The sequence below is a fragment of the Aedes aegypti genome, chromosome 2 (genome assembly GCF_002204515.2).
Source record: "Aedes aegypti strain LVP_AGWG chromosome 2, AaegL5.0 Primary Assembly, whole genome shotgun sequence".
NCBI classification, from domain to species: domain Eukaryota; kingdom Metazoa; phylum Arthropoda; class Insecta; order Diptera; family Culicidae; genus Aedes; species Aedes aegypti.
In genome coordinates, this window is record NC_035108.1 from 348,435,501 (window position 1) to 348,463,339 (window position 27,839).

The 27,839-nt window shown below is 37.1% G+C and overlaps 1 protein-coding gene across 1 annotated transcript; it reads left to right on the top strand.

Annotated features, from left to right (window-relative positions):
• Positions 1-785: 785 nt before the first annotated feature.
• On the top strand, positions 786-25,868 carry LOC5564617 (U4/U6.U5 tri-snRNP-associated protein 1). Its single transcript, XM_021846225.1, has 3 exons — positions 786-1,243; positions 17,188-19,436; positions 25,501-25,868. Exons 1-3 carry the CDS (start codon positions 916-918, stop codon positions 25,639-25,641), a joined length of 2,718 nt encoding a protein of 905 aa, XP_021701917.1. The 5' UTR covers positions 786-915; the 3' UTR covers positions 25,642-25,868.
• Positions 25,869-27,839: the final 1,971 nt, after the last annotated feature.

The following is a 27,839-nucleotide window of genomic DNA, read 5'->3' on the forward strand; positions in this document are numbered from 1 at the left end:
TCGAAAATTTGGATACGACACAAATCTTGTCAAATTACAGCATCTTCATGATTTTGTGCAAATTGTCGTGTAATCGATTAGATTCTATGAATTTCCTGCATATGCATGATTGTATTAATTTTAAGCGTCACTCTGAATAGATTGTTCTTTACGTGCAGAATCACTCTGCACTCTGAATGGAAATTTCTTAACGTGCAGCTTCAGTCACTGCTCATGTTTGAAAGTAGTAAGTACTACATGTTCGAAAAGATTTTTATTCATATCAAAAGTGTAGTAAACTTTGTGGATTTTGTTTTTGAGTAGATGCTACATGTAGTATTGAGGATTTTGCCCTCCAATAGACTCACACCTAAATAATTTTGTCCCACCAAAATATTCTCCCACCATGTTTGCCGTATATTGGATGGCGTCGTAGCTAAAAAAACCAACAAGTAACGCACATGTAACGCATTATGTTGGATTGTACATTGAATGCAAGGTGCGTGCTTCTATGAAAGTGCCATATAAACTGACGTGTGAATATTTTTTTTTCCTCGTTGAAGATGTGCACGATAATCTATTCCTCAACTAAACGTACAATAAAGTTCAACGTTTTTATTCATATCACCCATTGAGATGTTGACTACGCTGGAAGTCGTCCCGTGCCATGGGCCTGGTTTTTATTCATACCGCCCAATATTTTAAGTTCAGTGTAAAAATTATAACAGTCAGAGCTGTGCCGCTGAGTTCCAAAGCTTTTCGAAATCAAACTGTATAACAGTTTGGGAAATCATCGGACCGACAACACTGCCAGCTGCTGTCAAAATGTTTGTAAACGTTTCCTCATTTTAGTTAACTTCTGGAAGAAAAAGTGTTTTTCGCGATATTTTTGGTGCAAATTTGTTTTAAATTAAACAACACCGTTCCCGTTTCATCATGGGTTCCTCAAAGAAACACAAGAAGGAATCAAAGAAACACAAACGCCGCTCACGGAGTCGTTCTCCGCACGAGAAGCGCAGTCGTTCCTACTCCGTGGAGGACGATTACCAAGAGGTAGAGGAATACGAGCGAATCCGAAAGGAATCCTCCGGGGCAGAGAGATCCCATCGGCATAAGAAGCACAAGAAGGACCGAGTGGAAGCAAAGCATCACCGGCGGACCAAACGTTACGAGGAGGGCAATGGAGAGCTGGAAGTTGGACCGAGCAGGAGGCAAAAGAGTCGCCGGGAGCGGGAGCTTGTGGAAGTGGACGATGACAGCGACAGTAAGTAGCTAGATTAAGTATCCGGGAAGTACGGCCATGAAGGTGGAAGAACAACCATTAGAGAGCGATTTTGTGTTCTCCCATCTTGAGTACTTCCCGTTTGGGTTGGCCTCAAATCACTAGCAATTCTTTTTAAATCTTTTCAGGACACTCTGTAAAATGAGTTAATTAATTGATAGAAGATCCTCTGCTCTGAGTGTTCATAAAGTGTGGGTGTCTTACGTTAGGCAGGCGAAAGGCGGAATTTTGAAAGGCAGAACTAACAAAAGGCGACTACGCACAAAAAGCTGACTCACGAAAGACAGAAACCCGAAAGGCGAAATGACGGGCGTAGGTAGGGGAGGTGGCCGTCATCCTATGGCATTACCTTTCCCATCAACATCTCCTATTAGAGGTCACCTTCAACACCTATGAGAGGGCGTAGAGTTCTCTGCATCTTAAATAAAGATAAAGACAATTTACACCGTCTTCAGCCAAAGGCTGCACAGACTGAACAATCACGAACATTAGGCAACGGACAACACAACACCCAGTAGACCAGTGATGAATTTTTCGTTTGACGAAAAGTTTCCACCGACTGGAGCGGGAATCGACCTCACGCTTCGTAGCTCAATACGCCTAAACGACTGACGCCGCTAACCGCAAGGCCACTAAGCCCACAGTTTTTCTTAAATACCTAGATGTTCAATCAATCATTCCTTTCCAATCCTCAGCATTCGCAAGGATGTGGCCAGGACATCTCTCGACTGTTGGAGGATGCAATCTTGTCTAACAGTCAAGGATTAGTCCTCCCATCCCCCCGGGACGAGGCAAGATCTTGCGAAGAATTTGCTAAAAATCTGGGAAAGGTTTTTGCCACGTATCTGTTTGGTTATCATTACGTGGGTTGACGGTCTATGTAAATTTTCTTCACTCATCAGAAAAAAAATGGGTCAACGCTCGACCATACAGTGTTCCTGGCCTAAAATCTGACCACATTGCTCTGCTTGGATCCCTATTTGGTTGTCTGCAGACATGGTATGACCGAATGCTTTAATTCCCGTTGCAGAATCTCTTGCACGTTACTGCGTGTCGCACCGATCTTTTTGGTCAAATCACGGACTGAGATGTTAAGATATGGTGTAATGGTGCTACTTTAACCCGCTGCTGAAGATTGCTTCGTGGCTTGCGATCCGTCGAAATAGTTTCTTCGTTCTCTGTCAGTACATGTTACAAAGTATTTCTTGGAAAATCGTACCACTTTCAAGATTTTCAAATCCGTCCACTAGATTTGCTGCAACACAGAGTTTTCCTTCGAATTATGTGTTGAGATGAAACATCGCGGTACAAAGCACAGCATTAATAAGCAAAAATTCCACATTTGAGGAACATAAAATCTATTCGAGATTCATAAAAAATCCATGATCAAATTGTTAAAATTTTTTCCAAACAGTACGAAACAGTCAATGGAAATCGATATGTTTGGATGTTGGCTCATTATGTCTGCTCGCAAATTCGTGAAAAAGGTCCTGGCGATTACTGGCTACAATAAGACGACACACCATGTCTCACTGTAAATCAAATTGTTCAGTTTATACAACGGAAATTCCAAGGATATCTGATGTCATTAGGAAAGGATATTCGATTTTAATTTAGGATTAGTGATCACACTCCTCCTGACTTAAAGCAAAAAGTATGCAAGAAAATCCTGGACCATTGACGAGCTCAAAGCAGACTCTAGTGCCGAAGTCATCTCAAAATTCCCCTAACAGCTCAAAAAGGAATGAAAAAATGCAGCAAAAGGAGCTCATTTATACGACCTATAAATGCAGCCACTTGATTGTTAATGCTTTCATGAAATAGACAAAATAAATTGCGAAGGTCCTAATTAAACAAAAATTGAGGTAGCCAGCAGACGTAAAAATAATCATTTTCATTGCACAGCAGAATAGCGTCCAATTCTAATATTTGGTAGTTGACCGACGGCCAAATAGTTGGCCAAATGAAGTGTTTTTAGAATTGGGCGTAAATGTTCACGTGACTCAGATTTAAATTGATAATTGTTCTAGCTGTTACATCTGTTTGTCTGTGCCTCAAATATAGATATCGATTAATTTTTCACAAAGTTATTACATTTTCACATACCGCCGTAAAAAATGGCGCACTGTGTACTCTGGGTATCATATGGACAGATCTAATAACCATTTCTGTTAAAAATGCTTCAAAGGATCAAGAAAATGTCCAAGAATTTGATGTATCGATTCACCCTAAAGTTATTTTAGGGATTTCTTTCAAAGTTCATCAAAAATTCATATAGAGATTTAATAAATTTGGAAATTTCAAAAAAAATCAACCAGAAGTACTGTCAGACGGGGCTACTTTGGACGCTTACGATTTGGAATTGTTTGCAGCACAAATATCAATGTGAGCAGTTTTGTGTATTCAGCACTTTTATAAACTAATAGGTTTATGCTCTACAAACAGGCAAGATTTTTTTGGAACAACATCAACAATAGCATGATATTCAAGTAAATTTACAAAAATGTCTTAACAAATATTCACGAAGTCCAAACATAAAATTGGTGATAGATAACAAATAAAAACTAAAAAAGTACACTAAAAGTAATCCAAACGTCATTGTTACGTGAAAACATACGTGTTTTTTTTTTCCATCGCACTTTTCACGTAGCTCTTACGGGAATTATAAGTGATGAAGAATGAACGCATGAACCAATGAACTGTTTTCTAACCATTGGAGAATTACGTGAATTTTTCGTAAATTAAACCAAGGGAATTGATGGAAGCTAAAGAAAGCGCTTCCTGTAAATGTCAATTGAAATCTGTATAAATGTAATCTGCTTGGCTTTGCTTCATTATCTGCAATCGCATATTTTTATAAAACGAATATAAACATAATATTTATGAAACTTTTATTAGCTGACTGGTAGATGTGAAAGCTCAGGGAAAACATTTTCGTCACAGAACACTTATAGAATAAACACACATTTGTATCGGAATTGGTTTATTGGTGCATACTTCTATAGACACAAGTAGGATTAGCTTCTCTCGTCGGGTTTTTGCAGGTACCGTGTCTGTAAAAGTGAGAATGTAATAAAAGGGATTGAATAGTAATAAAAACGCAAAAAAAAAGATGATTTACTCACGTTTAGCTGTCACCGGGAGAAAACTATTGCGTTCAACACCAGATCACCTTAAGCCTTGCCACACTTGCCTCATCAAAAAAGCTATGCAATTCTGGCCCTAAGAAGTATAATTTATACCAAAATGCGATTGCAGAAACCAAAACAGAATTTTCTTTAAAATTAATGTTATTATAGCGGTCAAAATAATTGCTCTCAAAGCTTGCCTTGGACTGACGCCACCACAACACTGAATGAATTGCAGAGTGAACACGATCAAAATGGATCAATCTATGTACGTAATTTTCACGTAGGATTGATAGGTTAACCACAGTGAAATTTAGCGGAGCTTCATTCCATATTTACCTATGGTTCAGTGATTGTTACCTTAGTCAGGTAGGAGTCGGAGAGAATTCATTTTCAAGGATCTACGTGATTTTTCACATAACAATGACGTTTGGATTATTTTGAGTGTATTCAGAAAAGTGAATGAACAAAAAAAAAAAAACATATATTACAATATGCCTATTCATATGACGTCTCAAATCAGCTGATCGGGAAACACTTTGACAGTTCTTCTATGAAAATGACACAGGGTGTCTACTACCTGGAAAAACCTGGAAAACCTGGAATTATCAGGGAATTTTATTCAACCTGGAAAAAACCTGGAATTCTCAGGGAATTTCGATCACAATCAGGGAAATTATTTTGAAGCAGTAATTCATGATAGAATATGTTCACGACAAAGGATTTTTGCGTTATAACCCAGAGCTATCATTAATTGCCAGAAAACTATCTTCATTCGAAAAAAAATCGGCTGCTCCGCTCTCCAAAAACTATATGAGCTGTTCAGTGAGAATTCTTTCGAGTATGAAATTTCATAAGCTTATCGAAACATGATTGATGTTTTTAATATATCTAAATTTATTCGGTAAAGGATTAACATACCTAGGGCTGGTAGCAGGTTTCTTTTTATATACCAGTTTTTTGCAAGTCTCTAAAAAGTCTCTATTTTTGATAAAAGGTGTCTGAAGTCTCTATTTTAATCAAAATAGTATCTAAAGTCTCTTTTCTTTCCTTATCTTACTTGCAGATAACTGAGATGCAAAATTTCTTCTCGTATTTCTCGAGAACAGCCTCAGGAAATATCCTTGTGGTTTCTCCAGAGATTTTATTATGAATTCTTCAAGAAATTGCTTCAGCATTTTTTTCATAGGATGCTTACAGGAGTTCCTCCATAATTTGCTTCAGGAAATCCTTGAACATTTCAACGTTAATACCTCTAGAAATTTTTCTCAGGCAGTACTTTGAACAAAGACTATCTTAGGACTTCCTTCAGATATTTTTTCACACAACTATCCAACCGAATTCTACAGTCCAAAGTTTCCCACAGAATTTCTCCCAAGAAAACTTGACAAGAATTTCAACGCCATTTCGTCTACGGTTATTCCAAAGAATAGATCCAAAAGCTCCTCGAGGGGTTATTCGAGTCAATATATTGAGAACATTTCAAATAATTCCCTCAATTCGACCTGTGTTTCGTTATTAAGTTTCTCTAGAGTTTTTTTTTTCTAGGAATTTCTCCAGCATTTCATCCAAGGATCACTGGAGTTCATCCAATCATTTTTCAATGAATTTCTCAAAAAATTCCCATGGAATATTGAAAAGTTCTTTTAAGGTTCCACACAATTTAACACCACAGCATTTTTTCTATGAAATCCTTCGACTGTAGGAATGATTATTCCTACACAATTTTCTAGTAATTTCGTCCTGTGTTCCAGGAGATCCTGCGCAATATCCTGCGAGATATTATGATTTTTTTTATAATCGTGGCAATAATCTTGGAAATCTTCTAAAAGTTCTTCAAGAGTAAGTCTTCCTGAAAATTCTCTTCAATCAAGGGTGTCCTAAGAAATTACATAAGTAACTGTAACAGAAGATACCCATAAATTTATGTCAAGGATTTTTTTTGATTTCTCAGCTTTCTGGGAAATTACCTTCAAATTTCCTTGGTGAAAACTCCTGGAAGAATGCTTGAGAAAAAGGTTTTGAAAACTTCCTTGAGAATTAATAGAAGAATTTCCGAGAAGAAATCCTAGGAGCAATCCTGAAGGTATCCTCAGAGAAATTTGTAGTCAAAATCTTATAAAAATTCTAAAGAACAATTTTGTAGAAAATCCTGAGAAATCCTTGGAGGCATCTGGAGAAGTTTCTAGTTGAATATTACAACATGTTTTAAACGGGAGTCTTGGAGGATATTCTAGAAAAAACAAATTGGAGAATCACCGGATAAAATCCTCGAGGACTAAGGGTTTTTTTTTCACAAAAATATCTGAAATAATATGTGAAGGAATGGATCATTGAAGGTAGTTTTTGCAAGCGCTCACCACATCAAAACAAAGGCGCCACTGTATATGGGATTTAACATTGTGACAGCATTGCTGTTCTATCAAACACACAAGGCTACGGTGGCGCTATCTATGTTTTCCATAGCGGCCGTTTTGGTTATTTTAATGATCCATTTCTGATGAAAGCCTTGTGGTATTTTTTTGATAATGCATGGAAAAATCTTGGTTCTATTTTGAGATATAAAAAACAAAATTTTTGGAGGAATTCCTTAGGAAAATTTTTGGAGAATTTTTTTCATATTTTCAAAGAACTCATTCATTTTTAAAATTATTGGAAAATATTTAAAATCAGAATTTTTTTTTTTCGAAAAGTAAACTGGAACTTGAACAGCAATCAATTCGAAATTTCGTAACAATCATGACTAATTTAGAACTTTTTCGAATGAAATGCAAACATTTATAATTTAATCATATTACCACAGTTAAATGTTATACGGTCGAACGCGATTACCCAGGGGCTTGATAATCCGTGTTTCTATCATAAAAAAATGGATCCGGGATCCAAAAGTTTTACGAATTATTTGTGTTAATTTAGATTGTAGATATATTGCCACATATCCAAATAAAGTTTAATTTAGCGCCCATGAAGGTGTCTAAGTTATCCAAACGACAGATGGAAATAAATGGTACATAATCTGTACAAAAAATACTTTCAAGAAGACACATACTAATGCACTTGAAAGTTCCGTTCATTAATTTGTTTTAGACATATAAAATTACAGTATTTCTTGAACCTGGAATTATTTTTATAAAACCTGGAAATATCAAGGAATTTCATTTTGCTTAACGAGTAGACACCCTGTGACAGGCCCGTGTTAGCACCGGTCCTCCACCGATGTAAACAAATGCATAGACGGATCTGTCACATGAAAAGGCCTATGAACCAATGCACGAGTTCACTATTTGACGTTTGAGCGGTGCCGTGTTATTTACGTAACCGTGGAAACCAGTAAATTTGGCACCGCTCAAACGTCAACATAATGAACTCGTGCATTGATCCATACGAATAGCAATTTTACTTCATAATCTCCAATATTATTATTTTTAGTCATATTTTACATGAATCTTCAATACAAAGAATTGTATCCTTAAACTACTAACAAATATCATTTTTTTCCATCTGAGAAGCTTCTAACAAAAGCACAATTTTACATGTTAACGAGCTTGCAAAACATTATTCTTAAACTTCATAGATTGCTTTTTAAATGCAAATTTTTGTTTAGTTACCGTTTTGTCTCAAATTCCGAACATGAATAAGATTTCGAACAATGGCGATTTCAAAGATAAGAATTGATGTTTTCACAACTTTTAAATGTAGAAAACTTGAATCACAACAGAATTGATAATCCTGTGAAGAAATTTAAGTCGTTTTCTTAAAAGTCGCGTGTCACCTTTAACCCCTCTACCAGGGATTGAATCCTGAGAAAATTGAGAGAATCTCTCACGTATCGCTCTCTGTAACTATCATAACATGCTGTACATTATGAGAGACTGTTTATCGTATACTGCTACAACTTTGATCAGATTGGGGGGATAGTAGTGCATGATAAAACCCCTCTAAACATGCTCCAAGCCTGGGGGACACTATTGCTATTGAAAGTTCGTGGATTATTTATCGTGCCAGTAAAGAAAAACACCTACCCCCAACGGTAAACAAGCGAGAAAAATAGATTTTATGATCGCTCTCTCTTTGGGGCTCTCGCTCGCTGCTTCCATTTATCAGACTTGTTACACCTTGCGATACAATGACGATCGTGGACCGCAACAGATGGGATGTTTTTCTTTGCTTGCTTTGATCGTGCTTCATACTCAAATGAGAGCGAATTCTGCAATGCCTGCCCTCTACCGGCAGCTTCATCTTTTACCGCAATGAGAAAGTTTGAACCTTGGTTACTTCTTTGTTTCTCAACATTTTTTCACAAGTTCTCAGAAAACTCTTCTAGTTTAAGAATCCAAGTCGATATCTGTCATTAGTGATCTGGTTTTAAAGATATTTTGATGTTTCTTGGGGGACTGACATTCCGATAATAATAATAATAAGATGTGGGCTTTACGAAGCTAGGTGATGAGGAGCTACTCTGAAAATAAATCATACAAATCAGTAAAGTGGGGGTCTGTAGCCTTGAGGTTACGCTTTCGCTTCATAAGCGAAAGGTCATGGGTTCGATTCCCAATCCCTCCACAAAAAAACCGTCCAGCCACCAGAAGACGCCTCACGGAGGACCGTGCTTTGAGGAGCACATCCATCCTCCGTCAGTATCAGATGGTGACTGAGACAAACTGACCCTCTTCGCAGGCAACTAGCCTCACTAACAGCAGAGCTCTCTCCTACCTGCTCGGTGTGAGAGTAAAAGAGTAGGAGAGAGTGTAGATATAAATATAGATAAGTTGAAAATAGATCTGTATCGGTTAAGAAGCTACATATCAACTCATTCCGGCACAGTAGTGGCCACGAGCACAGAATGCCTTAAAAAAATAATAATAATAATTAAAGAAAAAGAAATCGGTAAAGTGTTCTAGGAGATATCTGAAAATTATGAAGTTTTTAAGATTTTTATTTGGCCAGCGTGGTACTAGACACATGAATGCTTATTACTCAAAGACGGTTGCACCAAATTGCTTCATTTTTTCATAACACGCTCTCATTAATGTATTGTTCCGAAAAGTGAATATCCGAACACGATAAAAAATCTGTAGCCTGATACATTTCTGTGGGTTATAGCTATGCGTCGGTCCCCCAAGAAATTTCGGATTATCTCTGGATCCAGTTGGACAATGAACAATATCGACACGTAAACTAGAAGAATTTTATTTTGAGAACTTGTGAAATAATGGTTCAAAGATATCGAGAAAAAAAAAGTTTTCGAGGTTTGAATATTTTTATTGCGGTAAAATATGAAGCTGCCGGTAAATGGGTTAACAAACACGCATTCGTAAATAATAGTTCCATTTAAACGTAGAGTTAAAATTTCATACCGCAAACTAAAAATTAATAACAATGTTTATAACAGTGTTATATTAGTGTAAACTTTTAAAGCTTCATAATTCTTCAATTTGTGTTAATCAACGAAAAAACGTTCCTTAATATCACAAATTATGATTAGCATTTCTAAGATTTCAAAGTACCTCATATTTTGTCTTGAGGGACACTTTTTTTTCGCTATGATATTTTTAATTTTTTATGGATTTGCCTCATATTTTGCACATTTCTTACGTACATATACAACTTGCAAGAATGATCGAAATCTATCCATAAACCGTCTGGTAGCCTGTATTGATCAACGAGATTTTCAAAGCAAATCATGGTTTCAGCTTAGTTCTGATATTTTTCATTCATAGTATGGATTGGAAGCTTGCATTTGACGTATATATTTTTCAAAGGCATTTTTTCTTAGGCTGGTTAAAACCGTCTATGTTTTCTAAGAATTCCTCCAAATATTGAAACAGAAAACCTTACTAACGTACGTTAGAAGACACTTCAGAGATTTTTCTTGACTTAAATGCTTTCTTCGAATTTTACTATAATTTATTTACGAATATTTCTATCATTAATTAAATTGCAGAATTTAAAGGGAATTTATCTACTCTCTACTTCTTGAATTCCATAAATTGCTGCAGAAGATATTCTTAGAAAAAATCTTGGAGGAGCTCCGGAAAAAAAATCTAGTAAAAGAGGCTGTTCGGTAATGGAGCTAAGTTTTTTTCCAACCCGAAAATTGAAATCAAATCGTATATTTACAAGACGTAAGAACATAATTTAGAAGTAAAGCTAGTAGAAAACTTTAAAAATCATCAGTATGCGTAGAATAAGCGGAAAAAAATGCTGTGCACAAAATTACCGAGCCAATACGTGACTGCTGCAATTCACACTACGGTCATCTCAATTCACTTAACCAAACTACAAACTTTGCTCACAATTAAATGTTTAATTCTGTGACTCTTACATGTTGCTAAGAGCGTGATAAATCTAGTTGAATTATGAAGTTTTGAAGAATATTTATGTACGGATTTGAAGACATTTTGCTGCAGGTGTCCAGATTTAAGGACAAGCTTCACTGTTTAAATATTTTCTATGGTAAAACTTAAATTTTATCGTAAACTTAACAATTTTATTAATAACAAACATGATAGCTTGGGTTTCATAAAAATTCTTTCATTGATTCTTAATGAAAGCTATTCAAAACGTAGTTTAAACATATGTGTCGTCTTAAGTGTCCATGTAATAATACTGCATGGTACAAATCTCTGCATAAGATTCTGGAGAATCTTTTAAATTCTACTCAAACAAATGCCAAGAAGAGCTCTTGAGAAATAAACTGGTTTCTAAAGAAATCCGCAGAAAAGCTCCTATATGAATATGTAGAAATTGTTTGTCGATCTTATAGTGCCTAATTATTGACTCTTGGAGTAGTTGTTGGTGTTTACTCTGAAATAGTCTTAGAACGTATACCGTAAAATGGGGTGTTAAGGGATGAAAAAAAATTTCAACTAGAATTTCAAGCAACTTCTAGTATGTCAATAATTGAACAAAGTACTGCCCTACCATTCTCTCGTCGTGTATATCAAAAGCCAAATACAATTATAAGGATCCCATGACAAATTTCTGATATAATAATGAAAATGTGTGATTTTTGACGTAAATGCACAATGGGGTGTTAAGGAATTTGAGTTTCGTGAATAAAACCAAATTTTTCAAACAGCAAAACATAATCTTTTTGGTCAATAACTTTGGTGCTTTCATTCAATTTCATAAGTTATGTTCAACCTTAATCAGATAATACATTAATATTATTGAACTTGGAACTCCTGCAAACGCAAACCGTTTCATTTTAACTGCTAAATTTTTCATAGTTATTAATCCTATTTGGGAACTATCAAAACATCATAAAATTGTCTTGAAATGATTTTTATACTTATATGCAACAGGATCATAACCTTAATATATGCAGTTTACGAATCCTGTAAGCTATGCAGAGCAACTTCTTAAATAATTTATAGTATAAGGATAATTTCAACAAGTTTTTATTTTTAATAGGAGAAATGGCCAATTTGTCCTGAAAAGTTAACACTACACTAAACAAAGTATTTGCATGCAACACCCAGTGGCATGGTCGAAAAATACCGAAGAAGAAAAGTGTTCCAGTATGGAGCGGAAATCTAACGCTCACTATATAACACTTTAAGTAACCGACGAGGCCGCGAAGTTTCTCAAAAAGAGCTCAGAAATGACAGAGTCTATGTACAGAGAGTTACGCGAAGAGGCTTCTTTGAATTATTGTTCTCCTTAGTCTTTGAAAAAAGCCTTTATTTGTTTTGCTGATCTGTTTGATAGCTGGACGGTTTGAAAGCTCGATAGATTAGTTTTAACTCTTCGCGCAACTTTTCATTTATAGACTCTGTGAAATGACAAAATATTATTTTTGTTTACCACTTCATAGGATTTCCACTGAAAGAAACAACGGCTGCAAAACCATTTTGCATTTCCAAGTAAAAGAATCCTTCTAACTTATCAAAAATTTTACCAGTAACAGGGTGTCTACTACCTGGAAAAACCTGGAAAACCTGGAATTATCAGGGAATTTTATTCAACCTGGAAAAAACCTGGAATTCTCAGGGAATTTCGATCACTATCAGGGAAATTATTTTGAGGCAGAGATTCATGATGTTCACGACAAAGAATTTTTGGGTCATAACCTAGAGCTACCATTATTTGCCTGAAAACTCTCTTCATTCGAAAAAAAAATTCGGCTGTGCCGCTTTCAAAACACTATATGAGCTGTTTTGATCCTGAGTGAGGATCCTTTCGAGTATGAAATTGTATCAGCTTACCAACACATGATAGATGTTTTCAATGTCTCTATATTTCTTCAGTAAAGAACTGACGAACATATCTAGAGCTGGTAGCAGGGTTTTTATAGATACTTACCATTTTTATGCAAGTCTCTAAAAAGTCTATTTTTGAAAAGGTGATGTCTCTATTTAAACCAAAATAGTCTCTAAAGTCTATTTTTTCCCTTATCTTGCTTGTAGGTAATTGAGATACAAAATTTCTTCTCATATTTCTCGAGAACAGCTTCAGGAATTATCCTTGTGATTTCTTCAGAGATTTTATCAGAAATTCTGCAAGAAATTCCTCTACTCCTGCTTCAAGAAATCCTTGAGCATTTTAACGTTATTACCTCTACTAATTTTCTCAGGGAGTACTTTGAACAAAGACTATCCGAGGATTTCATCCAGATATTTTTTCACTACCTTTTCACCGAATTCTACAGTTGTTAATCTAAGAGATATCAAAAGTTTCCCACAGATTTCTTTTACAAGAAAAGCCGACAAGAATTTCAACGCCATTTCATCTACGGTTATTCTAAAGAATAGCTCCAAAAGTTCCTCGAGAGGTTATTCGAGTGAATCTATTAAGAACATTTCAAATAATTCCTTAAATTCGACCTGTGTTTTATTATTAAGTATCTTTAGATTTTGTTATAGGAATTTCTCCAGCATTTCGTCCAAGAATTACTGGAGTGCTCATCCAAACATTTTTCAATGAATTTCTCAAAAAATCCCCATGGGATATTGAAAAGTTCGTTTAAGGTTTCACACCAGTTAACACTACAGCATATTTTTATGAATTCCTCCGATTATAGGAATAATTATTCCAACACATTTTTTTAGGAATTTCGTCCTCTTTTTCCAGGAGTTCCTTCACAATATTCTGCGAGATCTTATGTTTTTTTTTTCTTTTTTTCTCAATTATCTTAGAAATAATCTTGGAAACCTTCTAAGAGATTCTTCAAGAGTGAGTATTCCTGAAAATCAAAGGTGACCTAAGAAATTACATAAGTAACTGTAACAGAAGGTAACCTAAAACTTACTTTAGGAATACGTCACGAGTTTTTCTCAGCATTTTTTTCAGCTTTCTGGAAAATTTCCTTAAAAGAAACTCCTGGAAGAATGCTTCAAAAACAGTTTTGAAAACATCCTTGAGAAATTTCTTAGAATCAATGGAGGAATTTCTCAAACTGGTTGTTCGATTGTATACTGGATGTTTTGGGTTGAAATTGGTAGTTCAGTCTACTGAATTAATCAAAAACAACTATATGTTTTCGTTATCCAACGTTCCGGCCCTCATTGGACCTTTTTCAAGGATTCTGTAATGTTAATCGAATTTATGGAATGGCATTTATGTAATTAATGGAATTTCTTAAGAAATCTTAGAAGCAATCTCTGGAGTGATTCCTGAAGGTATCCTCAGAAAAAATTGTAGTCAAGATCAAAAAAATAAATCCTTGGCGACATCTGGACAAGTCTCTGGTTGAATATTACAAAATGTTTAAAACGGGAGTCTTGGAGGATGTTCTAGAAAAACTGAGTGGAGAATCATCAGATAAAATCCTAGAGGACTAAGGGCTTTTTCAAAAAATATCTGAAATAATATATGAAGGAATTTTTAATGAAAGGTATTTTTGTGATATTTTTTGGAGAAAATCCTAGTTTTATTTCGAAATATCCAAAAACAAATTTTTTGGAAGAATTCCTTACCAAAATTCTTGGAGAGTGAAAATGTCAAATAAAGATATCAGTCCATCTCACTCATAATGTCGTCGTAATACATCAATGAAAGTTTGTCCTTTACTTACATATACCAGATTTGCTGATATGTCGTCATAATGTCACGACAAAAAAAAAAGTTTTAAAAAGATTCATACTGGTTCCTGTGAGATTTCGTTTTTTTGATTACTGTTTTGTCTCTTTTCAGTATCTTTTGATTACTTTTTAGTCTCTTTTTTTCTGGAGAAAGGTTTTTTTATTTTCCTATTTTCAAGAAACTCAGTCATCATCATGCCTGCTTCATGCACAATTTTTAAATTTATTGAAAAATATTTGATTTCAGAAAAAAACGTTTTTAGAAAAATAATCTGGAATTTAAACAACTTCAAATTTAAAATTTCGTAACAATCATGATTAATTTTAGTTTTTCGAATGAAATGCAAAAGTTCATCATTTATTAAATAAAATTGCCACAGTTAAATGTTATGTGATCAAATGCGATTACCCAGGGGCTTGATAATCCGTGTTGCTATTATCCGAAAAAATGGACCCGGGAGCCAAAAGTTTTATGGATTATTTAAATAACTTTAAATGGGTACGTATCTACTTATGTAGCAGATAATCACTAACAATTGATTCAATTGAGATATTTTAAAGAATTTGGATTTTTGCAGGGCAGAACTGTATGATTATTTGCTAATAAATCGGTTACCTTAGTATTTATTGCCACAAATCCAAATAAAGTTTTACTTTTGCGCCCATGAAGCTGTCTTAGTTATTTAAACGACCAATGGAAATAAATGGTAAATAATATGTACTAAAAATACTTTCAAGAAGAAGCATACTGATGTACTTGAAAGTTCCGTTCTGTTCACAGAGCTCTTATAAACAAAATAAAAGACATCATCATTGGAAAATACAATTCATTTGAATAAAACTTAAGCTTCGGTATTGTTAGTACCTTCATATTGTGATATTGGATATTGGAATAGCTTTCGCATGCTTTAAATAATGTTTAAAAGCGTATAAATAGCTATTAAATAGAAAACACTTCAAAATTTGTCATTAGTTTGTTTTAAGAGTTGTTAGTTTGTTTTTAGAGTATTTCTTGAACCTGGATTTTTTTTAGTGAAACCTTGAAAAACCTGGAAATATCAGGGAATTTTATTTCGGTAAACGAGTAGACACCCTGAGTAAGTTCGAACAAGTTTTGGAAATAATATCTAGAAAAATCCTGTATTTACTTTAATACGTAGTTAACAAGATTTTCCAACCAGTTTGACCAATTTTTGAGATTAGACATTTCTGGAGATACCTATTTTTTTTTTTTTTTTTAAAGACACCTACACGTTAATGCTTCCAGTGAGCATTTTGCCCTTTGAAGGAAGCACCACACTAGACAACGGACTAGCATGCAACGCCCAGTGGCACAGTCGAAAAGCATTCCTCACGAAAAGTTTTCCGCCCGAGGCGGGAATCGAACCCACACTCCATAACACGATGTGGTTGAATGCCTGGTGACACTAACCACACGGCTACGAAGCCCACAATTTTTACAATGCAGTTCTACCTCACGGAGTAAGGCAAAAGAGATTTATAATTCCAAACCCTTATATCAGCAAAAAGCTACTAGAACTCAACAAGAAAGTTCTATGTACATATACTGGCCTAGTAACCGGACACTGCCCGAGCAGATATCATTTGAAAAACATCGGCCAGCTTGAGAATTATATCTGTCGTTTGTGTAACATGGAACGAGAAACCTCGGAACATCTGCTCTGCAGTTGTGGTGCTTTGTACAAGCGCAGATTCAAATTCCTAAACAATTGCTCTTTGCAACCTAGAGAAATTTGGACTGCAAATCCTGGAAAGGTTGTTGGTTTCATAAAATCAATTCTTCCTGACTGGGAAAAGACGCGTCTTCGATTGTTCACTCGATAAATGGTGATCAACTTTGAGATGCAAATAATAAACAAGGGTATACCACAAAAGTTCAACTCAATGGACGCAGTGGTTCTACGCCCCAACAAACAAAGGCAAAAGTATATTGAAATATATTACAGCATAAATCGAATGAGTTTAGTAACTTGGAAAAAGTAGAAAAGATATTCCCTTAACACCCCACGTATTTTCAAAAACAGACTTTTTCCATAAAATATATTAAAACTCGAAATTTAGATAAAATTTTCAAAATTTGTTGATCTCAATTAAATATACTTATCTTCTAAGTTACTCACATATTTATCTTAATATTGTTTCATAGTTTTGTAGATTAATGTATTTAGCCTATAAAATTTAAACAAAAATTTTTTGAATCGTTTTCAATATCTAGACTCCACAATACTTTATTTTATTAGACATTCCCTATCAGATACTGCAGTTCACAATCCTCCGAACAAATCGAGCATTTCAGATGACTGATATATCGACTTTCGACGTTTTTGTGACTTGTCAAACTTGATGGAGAAGTTCAATCCCTTAAAACCCCACGAGTCCTTAACACCCCATTTTACGGTACTCGGATTTTTTTTTAAATATTAAAAGGATTTCCATTGCATAGCCAGAGGTATTCCTGAAAGATATTTTTTGTAATATATAATCTTGCAAAACATGTTCACAAAGCCTGTGCAGAAATCTCGTCAATTTTCTTATATCCCTGCAGTGTTACGGCCACATAACTCACATGAATAGGAACGCAAATAGTTCAGTCCAATTATAGTTTTCAGATTCTGCATTTTCAGATTATTATACGCCTTTTGCTACACGTTCAAGGTAGCCTGCCTTTTGTGATTCCGCCTTTAATTAGGGTCCCCAAAAATGTAAGTATGTAGGAATCCATTTGAACGATTTTCTTTTCCTCTTCCTTCAGGTTCGGATTGTATCGAGGTACCCGTGGACGATGCCATACCGCCACCTCCGCCTCCCATCACCCGTCGGCCTCCGACGCCGGAACCGGTGCGCAAATCCCCTTCACCACCAAGAGTGGCCGCACCCAGAAGACGTACGCCGTCTCCGCCACGGTTAACTCGCAGAAGAACCCCTTCGCCATCACCTCCCCCTCCACCTCCAAAGATTTCTCGGCAACGGTCACCTTCTCCTCCGCCACCACCCACGGTCAGAATGAGATCCCCCTCACCGATTCCTTCGAATGGCGCCGGCGATGTTCTTTCGATTGAGGAAACCAATAAGCTGAGAGCAAAACTTGGTTTGAAGCCACTGGAAGTTGGACCGTCTTCTGTGCCAGCGGAAAGTTCGTCTAGCAAAAGAGATGAAGACGCTCCGAAGGATGCAAAGACCGGGAAGACCTATGAAAAAATCAAGGACGATTTGGGAGAGTTCTATCACAAACCTGCGTCAAGTTTGACGGCAAAAACTAAGGAAGAAAAGATTCGGGAGAAACTGAAGGAACGCAAGGAGAAACGTGCGATCGAGGAGAAGCTGAAGAAAGTTCAGACACTCGGAGAGGACGACGAAATGGACGACCTGAAGAGTTGGGCCATCAGAACTCGGGATAAGCACCGATTGAAGAAGGAAGCCGAACAGAGGGCTAAGTTGCTTGATCAACTGGACGAGGAATTTGGTGTGGGAGATTTGGTGGATCAGGAAGTTCGTAACTCAAGACGAGAGGCTTACAGGGATCGAGATTTGAGAGGACTGAGGGTGGAGCATGACGTGGAAGCTTTCACAGAAGGTCGACAGGTTATTTTGACTCTGAAAGATGCGGATGTTCTGGACGAGGAAGCGGGAGATACGCTAGTCAACGTAAACATGGTCGATGACGAACGCTACAAAAAGAATGTGAAGAATAGAAAGCAAAATCCCAACAGCTATGGATACGATGTCTACAGTCAGGATGATGTGGATGAGTTCGGAATGCCAAAGGAACGAGACATTCTCGGAAAATACAACGAAGAAATAGGTGGACAGAAAAAGTCCAGTTTTACGATAGGCTCCAATGCGGAATATGAAGCCTTCGAAAAACGCAAGCAAATGGAGATCAGGGCCAAGCTTCAGAACAAAAAGCTAGAAGCATTGGATACAATTCCTCTCACGCTGGCTTCAGAGTTCTACACGGAAACAGAAATGGCATCTTTCAAAAAGCCAAAGAAAAAGGTCAGGAAAATCCGCCAAAAGCTGCGTGCAGATGATTTGCTGGGCTCTGTTCCGGAAGCCTCATCTAGTCAAGATCTAGGTTCACGCTCTTCTCGTCGTCCAGCGCCAACTTCCACCGAAACAGAATCGCAGTTTAGAAACAGAAGGAAAGATCTGCTCATTACGGATGATACTGCTGTGCCTCAGGAAGATCTGTCAAACATAAAAATCGAAGAGGACGATGAAGATTTGCAGGCGGTCCTTTCGAAAGCTCGCCGACTCAAACAGAAGGAAGCCATCATTTCCAAGGCCCTCCCCATCGATCCGGATCAGGTCAAGAAGGAGATCAAAGCCGAAATGGAGTCCGATGAGGAGGAATCAAATTACGACACCCGAACCCGAGACGGTGCGATCCTCCTCAACGCAACCGCTGAATTTTGCCGAACCCTCGGAGATATTCCAACGTATGGTTTGGCGGGAAACCGAGACGAAGACGTCAACGAAATGATGGACTTTGAACAGGGCAGCGATCGAGAGCAGGATGAAATGGATGACCATGCGGCTGGAACGTGGAACTCGGTCAACACCGAACAGGAACAAGAAGATCTAGGCGGGGCAGCCATTCCCGTTGATGATGTGGCCATTCTGGACGAGGAACCGGACGTGGCATCTAGCGTTGCCGGCGCTCTACAGCTGGCCCAATCCAAAGGCTATCTGGAAAGGGAGGAATCCAATCGACCGAGCAACGCCCGGTTCGCCCACCTGCAAGCGCAAAATTATTCCATCGAAGATAAAAACTACGGCGACGATGATAAGTACTCGAGGAGGGATCGCTTTAGTGGACCCATCATGGACTTCAAGGAGAAGGAAACGTTCAAACCGAACGTCAAGCTCGAGTACATTGATGACAATGGGCACCTGCTGACGCCGAAGGAAGCGTTCCGGTATTTGTCGCACAAGTTCCACGGCAAGGGACCGGGCAAGAACAAGGTCGAGAAACGTCTGAAGAAGAATGAGCAGGAAGGGGTAAGTTGCGTTGCCAATAACCTGGTGATGATTGATTTGATTCTATAGGATTCCCCAGAACCCCATTACCCCGAAAATTATTTCAGAATGCAGAATTCCCATATATCCATATTAATTATTGACCTTCGGGCTGTCGCGCTGTACGTTGTATGTACAACAGTTGTGATTTATATGTTATCTCTTTACAAAGGAGGTATCTATCGACGGGTCTACCCCGTTTGGCATAATGCCGTTTGGCATACAGTCGTTTGCAGGGCTGTTACAACAGGCGCGAAAATCGCGGGAATTTCCCAAATAATGCGGCAAAAATTGCACTTATATTCATACAGTCGTGATTTCATAATCATGAAATTTCTATTTAAAACGGAAATTCCAAGTCGTCTTCTCCTTGAGAACAGTAAAGTTCAGTTAGTATAGTCACTGATATCAAAAATACTGTTTAAGGAAATATTAAAAGCAGTAACATTTTATTTGTAAATCATTTTCATTTTATTTGGAGTCATTTCTCTCGAGGGTCGCTAGTCAATCAAGAGATAGTTCCTCCCTCAATTCCTAATGACACTAATCTAAAATTCTATTCTATTGACGGCGATCTATAGGTTCATGACTTTAAGATAAACTGGAAATAAAAAATTATACCGTTCAAATCCTGTGAGTTTGAAGGACATTTCTCTTCCGTTAAAAATCATAGAAAATGACGCTCAGTAAGACCACTCAGCACATTTGGTTTGGCTTTAAAATATTTGAAATCAGAAATGTGTCAAATTTACTGAACATGAATATAATATGCCAAAATATTGAACCGTGTAAAAATTTGTACGGATAATATGCAGACACTCTGGCTGAGTGTTGGTGCTGCAGTCATAGTTGGTTACCCTATGAAATCTTAGGATCGATAGAAAAGCTTAAAATAATAGATAGCTCCGCAATCAAATTAGGAGTTTTGTCAGTGAAGAATAAGTATTGTAAATCTAGAAGATTCAAATTACTTGAAGTTAATGGAAAGCAGCACTAAAAGTTGTATATATATATATATATTTGACGTAAATATAACTAAATAAAACCTCTTGCAGTGTAAGCTGATCACCATAAAACCATTTCACGATCTGCTTTGAAATTCAGTGCAACGGTTGAATCACCACCACAACACACCGGTTAAAAAGTTAGCACCTGGTGAAATTGCTCAAAATAAAAGTAGTTTTGCCTGGTAAATTTTTGTTCGCAACAATGTTGTAATAAAAATGAATCATTTATAAATTTTTAATTTTGAAGAAAACTGTTGCACACCGATGAGTGAAGAAAAATTTAAAAAAAGCATAATGCAGCTGATATCAAAACTACTATTATTTTGAGCGATTTCACCTGGTGCCTAACTGTTCAATCAAACACTTCAAAAATCTTTGAAATTTACGTCATATGTTCCCGACATATTGAAGCAAGTAAAATGACGTGAATCTAAGTCACAAATTACGTAATTTTCCGTCACAATGGACTGAATATAATTCGAGCCACAAACATTTTCTATCACATTGGACGTATTTTTACAAGAATGGCGTATATTTAAGTTTTATTGCCATCAAATTTATCAACGTACGAAATATAAGTTTTTATAAGTGTGCAGTACTAGACGAATTTGAAGAGATATTTAGAGTTGTCTGTCAAAATTTCATGGGTTTTGTTCATAGCAAAACAAAGTTACAGCATGGGGGTGGTCCATTAATTACGTAAGACAATTTTTGGGATTTCTCAACCCCCCCATGTTAAGATTTTTTGTATGAAAATTAAAAATAATTTGCATGGTGGGTAAGAAATCTCACCCCATTTTCAATACTTTTTTGTAAAATTGTAAGGTCCGCGTAATTAAACTGAGTAGTTTACAAACCAGTTTTTATATATTTTTTGTTAAAATTTGGAATTTCATTTGTTTTAATATTTATAAGGTCTTGTTAAAATTTCATCGAAATTGTTTTATAGGTGACTCAGATCTGCCCTGTAGAGTTGGGCATTTTGTGTCAATTGTCGAGAGAGTTTTAAACGTATAGTCCAATGTACTGCCAATAACTAATGAATATTACTGAAAAAAATGTAACAATTTTCGTAAACACAGAAATTTGTTAAAAATATTAAATTATCACAACAATCTTGTATTTTTACTTCAAATTAATTGAGTATTAAGACTTGAAGTTTTATAAAAATAAAAACAGTTTTCATACAATGACTGGCATGTATTTCAAACTTATTGTTTAACTATCCTCATCTCATAAAAAAAAAAAACAATATTTTTAGCAACATTATTTTTTAAAACAATATGATGGTGTTCGCCTATCCATGTAAGTATAGTTGCAAACTAGGCACTACCATTTATTGAACTGCACGATTTTTTTATAAAAAAATATATTGATGTATTGATGACAAATAAACTTCGAGTGATATTGTTGAATACGATTTTCTCCAAGAAAAACTCGAATTACTGGATTTTTCCGCTTTTGCCTTTTTTCTACCTAGTGGCGCAACTGGAGTAAATTAAATATATTTCATAAGTTAACTCCACCTTTAGTATTGACAGAAATCCTTATACCTACCGTATTTTTGTCTTGCTCAATTGTTGATACTTTATGATAAGGCGAAAATAATCACTTAGTACCATTAAAAACTAGTTTTTGATCAAGCACGTTTACGCATTTTTAATAATGAGTTGTAAATATGCAAATGAAACAGATTTTTTTTAGGCGCGGATTGGAGTTCCTAGGCGCGGATCAAATTTCTGAAGTCGCGATTTTCGCGGATACGATTTTAAGATTCTTGTAACAGCCCTGCGTTTGGCATAAAGTCGTTTGGCATAATAGTCGTTTGGCATAATGGTCGTTTGGCATAATTTGAAAAAGGAAGATACTGCAGTGGTACAGTAATATGCCGTACCATAAGGTGCGTCATAAAATTCCATGTTCCTTTTTTTTCAAATGACATGGAATAACTTAGGCGTTGGATATATTTTTGTTAAAAATGCGCCATAATATCCCGGACATAATGACCCCGGAAGTCATGTATGGTGCAATTCCAAAAGAGCTTTATTGGATATTGGTTTCCTTGAAAAAATGATAAGAAGTATGTCCTATCACTAACTGGCAACGGAATGTACGATCGTGAGCAGTTTATACACATCCCTTTGCTTAATGGAAGGAATTTGATCAAATTTAATGTTTTTCACAATTATGCCAAACGACCGTTATGCCAAATGGCGATTATGCCAAATGACCGTTATGCCAAATGGCATTATGCCAAACAGCTATTATGCCAAACGACTGTATGCCAAACGGCATTATGCCAAACGGGTAGACCCTCTATCGACACAAAACCAAAATGTATTTCACAAAAATCTTCTTAACCCTTTCTTTCGCACGGCGATTTCAAGTAAATAAAAATAGAAAATAGTCTTTTCATTCGAAGTTGTTGAACAAATATCTTTTATTTAGGTCAAAATTATTGAACTAGCAAAAAATTGTCAAAAAATAAATGGAGCTCCTGAGCTCCATTGGGCATACAGCGTACTTTTTGTGAAGCAAGTATTATTTTTTCTATCTTTATTAACGAGATTTTTAGCCCTGGGCTAGTTTATCTCGGAACCAACGGCTTTACTTCCCTTCCGAAAGAAGTCGTCACTATAACTTTGTTGTCTTGAGTGACTGTCTCGGGATGGGATTCGATCCCAGGTCCTCGGCGATTTGAAATACTGGTAATGAGTAAAACTCCTTAACGGGGGGGCTGACAGAGACAATGAACATGCTTGAGGATCTCGTGTGGCTTTAAATTAAATTTCAAATCGCTTCAATGCTTATACCAACCTGATTCAACGTCGAAAGTGTCAGGAACTCGTAAGAATTCACAAACTTAATTGTTTCCGGTGTTTTCCAATAAAGAAAAAAACGCATTCGGTTTCATCTTCCGCGAAACCAATTAAATCACTTTCACTGTTACTCTTTTCAGAGGAATTTTGTGTGAATTTTAAGAGTAAACAACTTAACTGCACGACTAGTGGAATGAGGTTGAAAGCAAAATGGTCGGTGGAACGGGTGGAACACGATTTGATGTTTGAGAGGTGCAGTGTTTACTGAACTTCAAGAAAAAAGTTTCACTTTCAATGAATATGGCATCGCTCAAACGTCAAATAAGTGATCTGACCAAGGGACTGTCAGATTGTGATGTTGTGGTAGCCAGCATCAAAACTGTGCATTGAACCTGGCTGTCAGCTTGGGCCTTCGGCTTGAGCCTTCTAATGCTGGCTACGGCAACATCGTGTTGGTTGGTATAGTGCTGCCAGTCCCTTGGATCTGACCGAACTTATGCACACTGAGAAAAATCTACACGTCAAGGTCGTGTGTTTTACTTATAGATTTGCGCAATGAGGAAAACCACATGATTTGAGTGTGGTAGCCATATGGATTTCATCATTGATTTCACGGTGTATCAACATTAGGTTGTCATGTGAAACACACATGAATTTCCAAATATTAAATCATGAAAACCAACTGATTTGCTTATTGAATTCGAAATGTAGTAGCTTTAGATAGTCATGTGTGATAGAACATAAATGTCATGGGACTGAAAGAAGAAATTTGGTAGAAAAACTTTTGCTCCCCAAAATATGGATCCGAGGCTCCTCTGCTTGTCGCAAGCTCTCTTGATTTTTTTTTTCTAACCCGTGAGCCAGCAACAAGCGGGGCGCCGCAAATCCATAATTTGGGAAGCCAGGGATAAGCATATTTCATTTTTTCTCGAAACTGAAAGCCAGGAAAATCTGTTAGTGGAATCCGATTTTTCTACTTAACTATACATTATAATCAATGTTTTCTTATAGAAAGGTAGAATTCTCGTATATCGGTCAACTTCACTAATAAAAGAAAAATCGAATTCACAAATTTTCATCTAACACTTTTAGCTTCAAAATTTGCTTCTTCTCTTTGGAAGCAAGATGATAACTGTCGTTCGCCACGAGGTCCAACCGCAATTCAGTTCACTATGCATCCCATGGGTTGATCACAAACAATTTAGAAGTTTTGAACATGGAAATCGATAGCATAGCTCATGGATTTCATCATAACAATCTCATTGCGCAAATCAATGAATCGACCAACTTGAACATGATGATTATGACACAAGATAACCATAAGCAAAACACACTGATTCCGTGTTGGAGTGATGATCTATGCGTCCATAGGTTGACACATATGAATCTGAAGAGAAAGCTTCGGGAACTTATGTGGAAAAAATATGAAATCCCTGTTGTCGGTTGATGAATCAATCCATGAAGCAAAACACAGGAATTTAATGTGTAACACACACGAAGTTTGCAAGAAAATCATAGCAAATCGATATGGACGTTCATGAATTGATCCATAATTTTAAACACACAGATCGAGCGTGTGGATTTTTATCAGTGCATTGGAGTATGCGCAATGACAGTCATTCAGTTTTTGCTGTTATCTGCCCAATGGAGCTGTGGTGCTCCACAATCAAATTTAAGTTTACGGAAAAAGTAAGTAAAAATATTACGTTTTCAATCACTATGGAGGTTCTACGCATCTATATTATGATGCCGATAATTTAATTGGAACACTTTCATGGCAACATATACTTTTTTCAGTGTACTGAAAACCGCCATGATTTTTTCGTTGGAAAAATCGGTATTTGTCGAACAATTTATTAATTTTGTTTGGTTTTCGAGCAACTTTCAACAGTTTTTTGTCGAATTTATTATTAATGACGTAGGAACAAATCATTCTGAGAAAAAACCTTTTAAAATAATTTGATATATAAAAAACTATATTCGTGCAAAGTTGTGGAGCTCTGGAGCTACCATGGGAAAGAGAGGGTTAACGGGATTTTTTATAAACCTTTGATGTTGTATAGTTTTTTGAGAAATTGTGCATTCTGGGGAATTGTACATTCTGAGGACTGAGATTTTGGGGAGTGGAATTCTGGGAACGGTTTTCTGGGAAAAAAATATATAAGTAATCGATTGATTTCCAAGGATACTAATCTCGATTATTTCTATCTATTCTTGTAGTTGATGAAGAAGATGAGCTCGACGGACACTCCGCTGGGAACGCTGAACATGTTGCAGCAGAAGCAGAAGGAAACCCAATCGGCGTTCGTGGTGCTCAGTGGGAGCAAACAAAACACCAGCATCGTGAAGCATAAACGTTAACAGTCACGTGGTTTATAGGATTAAGGTATGTCCCTCATGTGTGTTGACAGAATATTATAATGCACACAGCATCATCGTGTCGTCGGAGAGAAAGCAGATGAGCAAGCTTTCTTGTGGCGAAGAACTATCAAAACCAGGTTTGTAGAGATAAATAATCTTCGTATTCTATTCGCTGGGAGTTTCAGTAATAGCGTTTAATATAGCTGCTGGAAGCAAAAAACATCTGACTGCGTGTTGTGGTTTTTTGGCGTGGTCATCGATGACACATCCTGCATTAGGTTATTTCACGATTATTTTGTTTTTCAAACCGACGTCAGTTGGTTGGGAGAAAAATAATTTAGAAAAATCAAAACGATATTTCTAAATCTATTTTTAAATTAATCTACATTTTGTAATGTTTTTTCACAAATATTACATGCAAGCAGCACGCTTCTAAAAATTCTGATTTTCTATCATATCCACACAAAAAAAATCATGATAAAATGAAACACCGTTTTGTTCAATTACTTACGACGTTTTTATACGAGTGTAAGATTGACTCAAGTAGTGTCCTGTTTTGATTCGTGGTTAATTTATCTCTCCAAATAACAGAGCGGTGAAAGTAGTGCTTAGGTTGCACGACATATATTCTGTTGGCGTAGTAGGCAATCGGACGTCGCCTCCCTAAATTGAGTTGTTAGGATCCCCTAGCAACAACCAGTTACTTGTTGGTGAAAATTAACAAACTGGTTTATTCCATAATCAAACTCTGTTCAGTTAACACCTAATAAACCTAAGCTTTTCGTTTCTGTTAAACTGTGCCTATTATTTGGAGTTTCCCTGCCATTCCCTTCAAGAGGTTATGGGCACCACCGCTAAGGACGTTACGTACAACATCCCGTTGCTGCGTGGGAGTGGAGCAGACTTTCAAAACTGGAGCTACCGTGCACGCCTGTTTCTCGAAGCAAAAGGCGTTGCGGATGTGTTGACCAGAACGGCACCGACAGGAGAAGCAGAAAAGGCGAAGTTTGAAGAAATGGACCGGATCTCCAAGGCATTGCTGGTGAGTTGTCTATCGGACGAATGCCTTGAAATCGTTCGAGAGAAGACGACCACGAAGGAGATGTGGACTAGTCTGGAATCGGCTTATGCGAAGAAGTCCGTGGCGAGTCAAACGATCGTCAGGAAGCAGTTGGCCCGTTTGCGGATGAAGGAAGGAGCCGATATGCGAACGAATTTATTGGAATTCGACGGACTCGTGAGGAAGTTGAAGACGGCTGGAGCAACCTTGGCTGAAAGTGATCTGGTGTCGCAGCTCTTTCTAACGCTTCCAGATTCTTTCGATCCGCTTGTTACTGCCCTGGAGAATGTTGCTGAGGAAGATTTGAATCTGGATCTTGTCAAGCAGCGACTGTTGGCTGAAGAAAGGAAGCGATCGGATCGGCAAGGTGATTCAGTTGAAGACAAGTCGGCAGCGTTCACGAGCGATACGAAGAAGAAGTTCCAGTAATTCCAGGGTAAATGCCACAAATGTGGACGCCGTGGCCACATGAAGAAGGATTGTCGCCAGCGGGAAGCAAATTCAGCGAAGAAGGATGCTGTAAGTTTCATGGCCGATGCAAACGTTGCGGAGAAAAGGCCTGGACGAGTAATGTTCAAGCTTGATTCCGGGTGCAGTGACCACCTGGTTGGCGAGAAGAACGTTTTTGCCGTGCTGGAGAAGATGATAGTGTGGAGATAAAGGTCGCTAAGGAAGGAGAAGCTATGCTTGCTGAACAGATAGGCGAAATCAACGCGACAAGCAACAAAGGAGTGCACTTCAACTTGAAGAAAGTGCTGTATGTCCCGGAGCTACGTGAAAATCTGATGTCCGTCAGAAAAATGGCCAGTGCTGGGATCGACGTTTTGTTCTCTGGAAGCGTAGCTGTCTTGAAGAAGAACGGCAAGTTGTTGGCAACTGGACATCTTCGAGGCAACCTGTACGAGCTCGAGCTGTTGCTAGAAGAAGTAAAAGTCAATCATTGCGAGGTAGCTATCGGAAACCTTTGGCATCGTCGACTCGGGCATATCGGCCAACGCGGATTGGAGACCATGGCCCGGAAAGGAATGCTGAAAGGTATGGATGAAAAGGCAAGTCAAATTGATTTTTGTGATGCATGTGTACAAGCAAAGCAATGTCGAGAACCGTTTAAAGGAACGCGTGTTAGGACCAGCCGGCC

Bases quoted from the DNA above. Each gene is read 5' to 3' on its own strand.
- LOC5564617 (XM_021846225.1), top strand. From the start codon at position 916: ATGGGTTCCTCAAAGAAACACAAGAAGGAATCAAAGAAACACAAACGC. The intron at 1,244-17,187 runs GTAAGTAGCTAG...CTCTTCCTTCAG, and splicing joins AGTGGACGATGACAGCGACA to GTTCGGATTGTATCGAGGTA. The intron at 19,437-25,500 runs GTAAGTTGCGTT...CTATTCTTGTAG, and splicing joins AGAAGAATGAGCAGGAAGGG to TTGATGAAGAAGATGAGCTC.